Source organism: Trichechus manatus, unplaced genomic scaffold, assembly GCF_000243295.1.
Source record: "Trichechus manatus latirostris isolate Lorelei unplaced genomic scaffold, TriManLat1.0 scaffold00019, whole genome shotgun sequence".
Lineage (NCBI taxonomy): Eukaryota > Metazoa > Chordata > Mammalia > Sirenia > Trichechidae > Trichechus > Trichechus manatus.
In genome coordinates, this window is record NW_004443955.1 from 175,532 (window position 1) to 186,975 (window position 11,444).

Sequence of the window (11,444 nt, forward strand, 5' to 3'; positions counted from 1 at the left end):
AAAAAATAATTCACCATGATCAAGTGAGATTTATACCAGGTATGCAGGGATGGTTCAACATTAGAAAAACAATCAATGTAATCCATCACATAAATCAAACAAAAGACAAGAACTGCAGGATCTTATCAGTCGATGCAGAAAATGCGTTTGACAAAGTCCAACACTCATTCATGATAAAAACTCCCAACAAAACAGGAATAGAAGGGAAATTTCTCTGTATAATTAAGGGCATTTATATAAAGCCAACAGCCAACATCATCCTAAATGGAGAGACTTTGAAAGCATTCCCCTTGAGAATGGGAACCAGACAAGGATGCCCTTTATCACCACTCTTATTGGACATTGTGCTGGAGGTCCTAGCCAGAGCAGTTAGGCTAGAAAAAGAAATAAAAGGCATCCAGATTGGTAGGGAACAAGTCAAAGTATTTCTATTTGCAGATGATATGATCTTATACACAGAAAACCCCAAGGAATTCAGAAGAAAACTACTAGAACTCATAGAAGATTTCAACAAAGTTTCAGGATACAAGATACACACAAAAATCAGTTGGAGTCCTTTATACCAACAGAGAGAACCTCGAAGAGGAAATCACCAAATCAATACCATTTACAGTAGCCCCCAAGAAGATGAAATACTTAGGAATAAATCTAACCAGAGACATAAAAGATGTATACAATGAAAACTACAAGACACTATCGCAAGAAACCAAGAGACTTGCGTAAGTGGAAAAGCATACCTTGCTCATGGATAGGTAGACTCAGCATTGTGAAAGTGCTGATTCTGCCCAAGGCTATCTATCGATACAATGCAATCCTGATCCAGATTCCAACGGCATTTTTTAATGAGATGGAGAAACAAATCACCAACTTCATATGGAAAGGGAAGAGGCCCCGAATAAGTAAAGCATTACTGAAGAAGAAGATCAAAGTGGGAGGCCTCACACTACCTGATTTTAGAACCTATTATGCCTCCACGGTAGTCAAAACAGCCTGGTACTGGTACAACACCAGATACATAGACCAGTGGAACAGAATTAAGAATCCAGACATCAGTTCATCCACCTATGAGCAGCTGATATTTGACAAAGACCCGAAGTCTGTTAATTGGGGAAAAGACAGTCTCTTTAACAGATGTTCCTGGCATAACTGAATATCCATCTGCATAAAACTGAAACAAGATCCATACCTCACACCATGCACAAAAACTAACTCAAAATGCATCAAAGATTTAAATATAAAATCAAAAATGATAAATATCATGGAGGAAAAAATAGGGACAAAGCTAGGAGCCCTAATACATGGCATAAACACATAAGAACCATAAGTAACAATGCCCAAACAGCAGAAGAGGGACTAGATAAATGGGAGCTCCTGAAAATCAAACACTTACGCGCATCAAACGACTTTACCAAAAGAGTAAAAAAACAGCCTACAGACTGGGAAAAAATTTTTGGCTATGACAAATCCGATCAGCATCTAATCTCTAAAATCTGCAGGGTAACTGCAAAACCTCTACAACAAAAAGACAAATAACCCAATTAAAAAATGGGCAAAGGATATGAACAGGCAGTTAGCTAAAGAAGATATTCAGGCAGCTGACAGACACATGAAGAAATGCTCACGATCATTAGCTATTAGAGAAATGCAGATGAAAACTACAATGTGGTACCATCTCACCCCAACAAGGCTAGCAGTAATAAAAAAAAAAAAACACAAAATAATAAATGCTGGAGAGGTTGCGGAGAGATCGGAACACTTATACAATGTTGGTTGGAATGTAAAATGGTACAGCCACTTTGGAAATCGATCTGGCACTACCTTAAAAAGCTAGAAATAGAAGTGCCATACGATCCAGCTATCTCGCTCCTTGGAATATGTCCTAGAGAAATAAGAGCTGTCAGAGGAATAGATATATGCACACCCACGTTCGTTGCAGCACTGATCACAATAGCAGACAGATGGAAACAACCTAGGTGCCCATCAACGGATGAATGGCTAAACATTCTGGTATATCCACACAATGGAATACTACGTAACGATAATGAACAGCGATGAAGCTGTGATCATCTTATTATAACATGGGGAAATCTGGAGGGCATTATGCTGAGTGAATTTAGTCAGTTACAGAAGTTCAAATATTGTATAAGACCACACAGAAGAAAACATTCTTTGATGGTTACGAGGGTGGGGAGGGAGGGTGAGGGTTATTTATGAACTAGAGAATAGGTAAGAATTATCTTAGGTGAAGGGAAAGACAGCACACACTACAGGGGAGGTCAGCACAACTGGACTAAACCAAAGGTAAGAAGTTTCCTGAATACAGTCAAACACTTTGAGGTACAGAGTAGCAGGGATAGGGGTCTGGGGACCATGCTTTCAGGGGACATCTAGGTCAATTGGCATAACAAAGCTTATTAAGAAAATGTTCTGCAACCTACTTTGGTTAGTGGCGTCTGGGGTCTTAAAAGCTTGCAAGTGGCCATCTAAAATGCATCAATTGGTCCCAACCACCTGGAGTAAAGGAGAATGAAGAACATCAAAGACAAAAGAGACAGAAAGGGCCACATAAACCAGAGACTTCATCAGCCTGAGACCAGAAGAACTAGATGGTGCCCGGCTACCACCAGTGACCACTGTGACAGGGAACACAACAGAGAGTCCCTGATGGAGCAGGGGAAAGGTGGAGTGCAGAACTCAAATTCTAGTAGGAAGACCAGACTTAATGGTGTGTCTGAGACTGGAGGAACCCCGGAAAGCATGGCCCTCAGACTCTCTTGTCAGACCAGAACTAAAACAATTTCCGAAGCCAGCTGTTCAGACAGGGATTGGACTGGACTGTGGGACATAAAGTGATACTCGTGAGGAGTGTGCCTCTTGGCTCAGGTAGATAACAAGAGACTAAAGGGGCAGCTTCTTTCCGGCGGTGAGATGGGAAGGAAGAGAGGGTTAGGAGCTGTTTGGATGGACATGGGGAAACTGGGGTGGAAAGGAGGAGTGTGCTGTCACAGTATGGGGAGACCATCTAGGGTCACATAACAGTGTATGTATAAATTTTTGTATGGGGAAAAAAAAAAGACTCCTTCAGTATTGTACCTAGTTTTGTAGTATTCCATTGTATGTATGTACCAGTTTTTGTTTATCCGTTCGTCTGTTGATGGGTAGTTAGGGTGTTTACACCTTTTGGCTATTGTAAATAGTGCTGCAGTGCACATTGGCGTACAAGTCTCTTTTTGAGTCTCTGCTTTCAAGTCTTTTGGATATATACCTCAGAGTGGAATTGCTGGGTCATAGGGCAGTTCTAGTTTTAGTTTTTTGAGGAACTGTCACACTGTTTTCCACAACGGCTGTACCATTTTGCGTTCCCAGTAGCAATGGATAAGGATTCCAGTTTCCCCACATCCTCACCAACATTTGTTATTTTCTGTTTTTTTTTTTAATCTTAGTCTTGCTAACTGGGAAACTTTCAGTGACTGATTATTTGGAAGTAGTCTGTCAGACCTTTCTCCCGAGGCACCTCTGGGTGGACTTAAACCTCTAACGTTTTGGTGAACAGCCAAGGACTGTGCCACCCAGGGGCTCCGTTTTTGGGTTAGATAATTTCTGTTGCTCTGTCTTCAAGTTGAAGGTCCTTGGGTGGCACAAATGGTTTTTGCTTGACCATTAAAGTTTATGGTTCGGACTGTGTCGGCATCGCGGAAGAAAGGTCTGGTGGTCTGCTTCCATAAAGCACACAACCAAGAGAAGTCTGTAGAGCAGCTCTATTCTGTAACACATGGAGTCGGTATGAGTTGGAATTGACTCAACAGCAACAGATTTATCTTCAGGTTCACTGACTCCTCTCTTCTCCATTCTGCTATTGACGTCATGTCGGAGTTTTTTATTTCATTTATTGTATTTTTTACTTCTAAAATTTTCATGTTTTTCTTCTCTCTCTATATATATATTTACATATTTACTAAGACTCTCTTTTTCAGTTCAATTCAGGAGTGGTTGATTGTTAGAGATTTTTAGAGTAGCTACTTTAAATAGTCTTTGCTAGATTATTGCAGCATCTGTGTTATTTTTTAGCGGTGGAGTCTGTTGATTGTCTTTTCCCTTAGGAATTGAGATATTCCTGGTTCTTTGTGTGCTGAGTAAATTGGATTGCATCTGGACATTTTGAATGTCTTGAAATTCTGGGCCATATTTAAATCCTATGAGAATGTTTATGTTTTTATTTTAGCAGGCAAACAACCTGGTTAGATTTAGGTTGAAAGTTCTGATCTACCTTGTGAGGGTGGTGGTTTCAGAATCAAGTTTGTTTTGTATCTGTAGTGCTGGTTTCCCTGTCATCCAGTCCTCAGTCTTCAGTGCGTGCAATGGGGTTGGGTCCGCTTTTCGGTCTGAGGGGCCCAGAAGTCCACAAATAAATGGCTTTGCTCCTCCCAGTTTCTTCCTCTCTGCACTGCCCCTGGGGCTTCCCTTTCTCTTCTCCATCCATCTCGGGCCTGGAAGAGCACTGTGTCCTTTTGCCCTTCAGTCTCGGAGGCCTGTGGAGCTGTGTTTAGAGCTGTGCTGAGTTGGATGTGCTGGCATCTTCTCACCTGAGGCTGGAGCAGACTAGTGCTGAGTTTCCTATGGCTGCTTGACAAATTACCACAAACCTGATGACTTAAAACACAGAAATTTATTCTCTCACAGTTCTGGAGGCCAGAAGTCTGAAATCAGGTTGTCAGCAGGGCTATCTCCAAAAGCTCTAGGGGAGGATCTTTCCATGTCTCTTCCAGCCTCTGGTGCTGCTGCCTATGCTTGGTGCTCCTTGACTCATGGCCGTATCGTCCCAGTCTCTCCCTTGCCATCGTGTGCACTATTCTCTGTCTTCTGCGAACCACATCTCCCTCATTTCACCTTCTGAGTGGTACTCCCCACGGGGTGCCTGGGCGTTCCTGGTGATCCTGGCTTGTCCGTCCAACGAGACTGTGGGCACCAGGAGACAGGTCCCTGTCCTATTGTCTCAGTCCCCAGCATGTGATCCTGTTTGGAGGGACCACTTGGGAAGTGTCTGTGTGCAGAGAAGGATTGTTGAGTCTTCCGCTGTGCTGGTCTGGCATGGCATGTGGCCCTTGGAGCAGTGTGGTGTTGGGGGCAGTTCCTAGGCATGCCCCTTATTTGGCCACAGGGGACAGTGATGCTCAAGGGGGCAGCCGTAGGAGGAAGCGATTGTCCACACTCATGTTCTCTGCACCAGTGTCACTCCTGGAGGCCAGGAGAGCATGGTTCGACTTGAGTACAATGAAAGAGAGACTGGGTGGTGACTCCCAGAGCGGGCAGGCCTTCCTGCTGAGAAGTCCCCAAATGGCCCTCAGGAGAGGGTAGTGGGAAGCAGGATCCTGGGACACATGGCCTTGAGAACCCCGGCCTCAGGAAGATGGTTGGGGTGTCTGCCCTTCCTTATGGGAAATGTGACTTTGTGTCTGTGTTGCAGTGCCAGGATGGCGGCCCAGGTGACGCTGGAGGATGCGCTGTCCAACGTGGATCTCCTGGAGGAGCTGCCCCTGCCCGATCAGCAGCCCTGCATTGAGCCCCCACCCTCCTCACTGCTCTACCAGGTGTGCCCCACCCCAAACCCCCAAGTGTAGCCACTGGGGCACAGGGCAGCAACTCCAGCATCTACATACCTTTTCTCTTTCTTTCTAGCCAAATTTCAACACTAACTTTGAAGACAGAAATGCGTTTGTCACTGGCATTGCAAGATACATCGAGCAGGCCACCGTACATTCTAGCATGGTAATTCTGTCTGCACACCTGTGTTTCTGGAGGGCGGCAGGCTGATGACAAAGGGGGCGTCTTTGGTATTCTCCTCGTATGATATATAGTGAGGAAAAAGAGAAGAAAATAAATGAAAGGCCTTATGTTTTGAAAGAAACCTTTGTTTTTTATTATAAAAACAGTAAATACTTTAAAAAAAAATTGAGGATCTGTGGCCCAGAGCAAACCTTTGTTAGTGTCCTGAGGGAACCCCTCCCTGTTAGCTCTCCTCTCTCCTTCTTATAAACCTGGATTCACACTCCAGGGACACACCCATGTGTAATTTAGATTTTATAAATGAGTTGTATTGATGATGAGGCATTTTAGTGATTTCACGGACATTTTCACATGTCATTGAAATGTGCTAGATAAAGCAATTTTTAATGGCTGTAATTGGAACTCTGGTGATGCAGTGGTTAAGAGCTCTGATGCTAACCAAAAGATCGGCAGTTCAAATCCACTAGCTGCTCCTTTGAAACCTTCGGGGCAGTTCTACTCTGTCCTGTAGGTTTGCTATGAGGTAGAATTGACTCGACGGCAATGGGTCTTATAATCCATTTTGTAAATGCCCACAGTTTATTTAATTATTGTTTTGTGTTTACTTAGTTTTTTCTTATTAGGAAAAAATTTTGTGGTGAGTGCTTTATAAATACTTCATTATTCCCCTTGGCTAGATTTATAGAAGTGAAATTGCAGGGTCAGAGGTAGTAAACATTTTAAATGCCATTTTAGCCTTTAAGGAAGGCCATTTTAAAGCATCTTAAAAGGATTATCAATTTGCAGTTGACATTTTAACAAGCATCAGTGTAATTTTTACCAAAGGAAAATCATGAAGGAAAGAATAGAACACTAAAGGGGGTTTTAAAAGTTACGGCATTCCTCTTCTGTGGAAATTCTCCCTGTAAGTTCTGCAGAAACACTTCTAGCTTTTGTTTGCACACTAAGGACAGCAGGCCGGCCTCTGAGTTTTCTCTGCAACCCCGGTGGCTCGTGTGGCCTGGTGCAGAGGCCTGGAGGGCCCTGTGGACATTGCATCCGTGCTCAGGCCGCAGTCAGCAGCAGGTTGTGTAGGTTGATTGCAGCCAAGAGTGTGCGAGTGCGGTGGCCCCAGCAAGGGGTGCCTCCATGCCCCTGAGCACCCACTGCCATGCTTGCAGTGCCACAGCTTCCTCTGGGCAAGCAGGTCATAGTCCTTGAGTCTGTCCATCTCAAGGAGAGAGTTGAGAGAGTTTATTATGCCTCTTCATCTAGATTTTAGCAGTTTGACATCATTTTGATGACTGTTCTCCTGCTTCCTTTTGAGGTTTCCATCCATCTACCTTTGACTTGCCCTGTGTTCCGTTGCAGAACGAGATGCTGGAGGAGGGTCAGGAGTACGCTGTCATGCTATATACCTGGAGGAGCTGCTCCAGGGCCATCCCACAGGTGCCACCTAACCCCGACTCCACCTGCATCTCCATCTCCTTCCTCCTCCCACCTCCACCCCCTTCCTGCCCCCACCTCCCCTCCCCATCTTCATCCCTCTCCATCCCCATCTCCCTTCCCTGCCCCATCTCTACCTGCTCCCTGATATCCGTCCCTCACCTTCACTCCCTCTCCCGCCCTCTTCCTCCCCTCATTTGCATTCCCCTCCCCATCTAACCCCCCTCCTCACCCCATTCCTACCTCCATCCCTCTTCCCTGCCCCCATCTCCACCTCTTCTTCTATCTCCTTTCCCATCTCTAACCGCTTCCTCCCGTGTCTGCCCCCTTTCCCCCAAGTAGGCCACCAGCTCCAGCAGCCACTTCTAGCTGGTTTGAAGCCTCTTTGACCCTTTTTGTTGTACTTGTTTGCTTATTCCCAGGTGAAATGCAATGAGCAGCCTAACAGAGTGGAGATTTATGAGAAAACTGTGGAGGTCCTTGAGCCAGAGGTTACAAAACTGATGAATTTTATGTACTTCCAGGTAAAAAGAGCAAAATAATCCATACGGTTTAGTGTGGAGGGCTGAGGTTTTCTGCCATTGCCCTCACCATGACTTTTCCTTTCTTAAAGCATGAGCTCATTGAACATAGCACACAGCAGTCAAAGCCGCCACACAGGGTCTGAGACAGGACGGAAGCAACCTTGCTGATCGTAGCATGGGTGCCCCTCAGGACAGACACATCTCTTCCCAGATTGAGAGTGACTACTCATTTCCCCCTTGAGGGCTGTTCTTTCTAACAGTACCAACTACATAATTTTCTTCCTGCCGACTTGCCCTTTGAATTCACCTGGTTTTTCAGGTGTTTTTCTTCCTCTCAACCTCGCACTGCCTTGGCCTTGTGGAGCTCATTGGTTAGGCAAAGAGTGGCATTAGGAAAGGACTTGCTGGCTTTTTAAGAAGCACTTTGGAGATGTCTGAGGACTTTCATTATAGACTCCTTCAGCCAGAGGAGAAGATAGAACTTACTAGGAGATCTAGTTTTGTCTTAACTTAAAAATCGTCAAGAGGGAAAAATCTCTCATTTGCTTTATTTCTGAGAGTTAAACCATCTATTTTATAGACATTTTATTGTAGACATCTTTGCTAGAATAATTAACAAAATTATTTTACTTTACGGACATAAAATAAGTAATTATTGTTACAGAGCAAATACGTCTGGAAACTACTCAAGAGAATCTGTTGAGTTCCACAGACTTGGTGGGTTCACACAAGCGGCAGACTCTTTAAGGGGGGTCAGCCTGGCTTCGCTGGGGGCAGCCTGGCACTGATGCATGGTGCTCTGCCTTTCCGTCCTCTGTTAGAGAAACGCCATCGAGCGCTTCTGCGGGGAGGTGCGGCGCCTGTGCCACGTGGAGAGAAGGAAGGACTTCGTGTCTGAGGCCTACCTGCTCACCCTGGGCAAGTTCATCAACATGTTTGCTGTGCTGGATGAGCTGAAGAACATGAAGTGCAGCGTGAAGAACGATCACTCGGCCTACAAGAGGTGAGCTGCCTGCATATATGCCAGGCCTCCCATGCCAGGCCTCACACAGCAGACCGTGCAGTCTAGGCCCTGAGGGTGTTCATGAGGCAGAGGTGGTGCCTCGCTGGGGATGCATGCCTAGTGAGTGTGGGACCATTGTTGCTGGTTGCCAGTAGTCACTTTTCAAGTCTCAGGACATGCTTCTAGGTGTAAGGTGCAGGAGGGGGTGATGGGCAAATTAAGTTTGCAGGAGTGCTGAGTGACGCTTCGGGGTTGTGTACATTACTGTGCCTTTATAAAGCTAGCAGGGTGACATGTTGTAGTAGTGTACGTATGTTGTGGTTGTTGGTAGGTGCCATCGAGTCAAATCCGACGCGTAGCGGCCCTGTGAACAACAGCACGAAACACTGCCTGGTCATGTGCCATCCTGACAGTCATTATGCTTGAGTCCGTTGTTGCAGCCACTGTGTCAGTCCGTCTCATTGAGGGTCTTCCTCTTTTTCACTAACCCTCTACTTTACCAAGCATGATGTCCTTCTCCAAGGACTGGTCCCTCTTGATAATATGTCCAAAATATGTGAGATGGAGTCTTGCCATCCTTGATTCTAAGAATTATTCTAGCTGTACTTCTTTCAAGACAGATTTGTTTGTTCTTCTGGCAGCCTGTGGTATATTTAATATCCTTTGCCAATACCATCATTCAGAGGCATCAGTTCTTCTTTGGTCTTCCTTATTGACTGTCCTGCTTTCACATGCATATGAGGCAGTTGAAAGCACCATGGCTTGGGTCAGGTGCACCTTAGTCCTTACGGTGACATCTTTGCTTTTTAACACTTTAAAGAGATCTTTTGCAACAGATTTGCCCAATGCAGTGCATTGTTTGATTTCTGATTGCTGCTTCTGTGGTGTCGATAGTGGATCCAAAGTAAAATGAAATCCTTGATGACTTCTTTCTCAGTATCATGATGATACTAATTGGTCCTTCATTTGTTGATGTGGCATGACTCAAAATGAGAAGAAACAGCTGCAAACATCCCTTAATAATAGGAACATGGAATGTATGAAGTATGAGTGTAGGAAAATTAGATATCATCAGAAATGAAATGGAACACATAAACATCGATATCCTAGGCATTAGTGAGCTGAAATGGACTGGTATTGGCCATTTTGAATCAGACAATCATATGGTCTACTATGCTGGGAATGACAACTTGAAGAGGAATGGCGCTGCGTTCTTCATCGGAAAGAACATTTCAAGATCTGTCTTGAAGTACAGTGCTGTCAGTGATAGGATAATATCCACACACCTACAAGGAAGATCAGTTAATGCAACTATTATTCTGATTTACACAGCAACCACTAAGGCCAAAGATGAAGAAATTGAAGATTTTTTACCAACTTCTGCAGTCTGAAATTGAACGAACATGCAGTCAGGATACATTCATAATTACTGGTGATTGGAATGTGAAAGTTGGAAACAAAGAAGAAGGATTGGTAGCTGGAAAGTAGTATAGCCTTGGTGATAGAAATGATGCTGGAGATCACATGATAGAATTTTGCAAGACCAATGACTTCTTCATTACAGATAACTTTTTTCAACAACATAAACAGTGACTATATGCATGGACCTCACCAGATGGAATACATAGGAATCAAATCGACTACATCTGTGGAAGGAGATGATGGAAAAGCTCTATATCATCAGTCAGAACAAGGCCAAGGGCCGACTGTGGAACAGATCATCAGTTGCTCATATGCGTGTTCAAATTGAAGTTGAAGAAAATTAGAACAAATTCACAAGAACCAAAGTACGACCTTGAGTATATCCCACCTGAATTTAGAGACCATCTCAGGAATAGATTTGACACATTGAACACTAATGACCAACGACCAGACGAGTTGTGGAATGACATCAAGGGCATCATACATGAAGAAAGCAAAACATCATTAAAAAGACAGGAAAGAAAGAAAAGACCAAGATGGTTGTCAGAAGAGTGTCTGCAAGTTATTCTTGAATGTCGAGTAGCTAAAGTGAAAGGAAGAAATGATGAAGTAAAAGAGCTGAACAGAAGATTTCAAAGGGCGTCTTGAGAGGAGAAAGTAAAGTATTATGATGAAATGTGCAAATGCAAAGACCTGGAGATAGAAAACCAAAAGGAAGGAACACGCTAGGCATTCCTCAAGCTGAAAGAGCTGAAGAAAAAATTCAAGCCTTGAGTTGTAATACTGAAGGATTCTACAGGAAAATACTGAACGAGGCAGGAAGCATCAAAAGAAGATGTAAAGAATACACAAGGGTCGCTGTACCAAAAAGAATTGGTTGACATTCAACCATTTCAGAAAGTAGCATGTGATTAAGAACCGACGGTACTGAAGGAAGTGGTCCAAGCTACACGGAAGGCATTGACAAAAAATAAGTCTCAGGAATTGACAAAATACCAGTTGACTGTACAAAAACTATACCTTTATAAAGCTAGATCGACGTGATATGTTGTAGTAGTGTATGTATACTACGCCCCTATAAAGTTAGATCAGGGTGACACGTGATGGTGGTGTATGTATACTGCCCCTTTATAAAGTTAGATCAGGGTGACACGTGGTGGTGGTGTATGTATACTGCCCCTTTATAAAGCTAGATCAGGGTGACACGTGGTGGTGGTGTATGTATACTGCCCCTTTATAAAGCTAGATCAGGGTGACACGTGGTGGTGTATGTATACTGCCCCTTT

The 11,444-nt window shown here is 44.0% G+C and overlaps 1 protein-coding gene across 1 annotated transcript in view; it reads left to right on the plus strand.

Annotated features, from left to right (window-relative positions):
• CYFIP1 (cytoplasmic FMR1 interacting protein 1) overlaps window positions 1-11,444 on the plus strand; it is a 181,397-nt gene that overhangs the window by 41,602 nt on the left and 128,351 nt on the right. Inside the window, 5 exon segments of the mRNA XM_023727827.1 lie at window positions 5,465-5,588; window positions 5,677-5,766; window positions 7,135-7,212; window positions 7,632-7,733; window positions 8,555-8,736. Of these exon segments, the coding sequence (XP_023583595.1) occupies window positions 5,472-5,588; window positions 5,677-5,766; window positions 7,135-7,212; window positions 7,632-7,733; window positions 8,555-8,736 (569 nt within the window). The 5' untranslated portion in view covers window positions 5,465-5,471.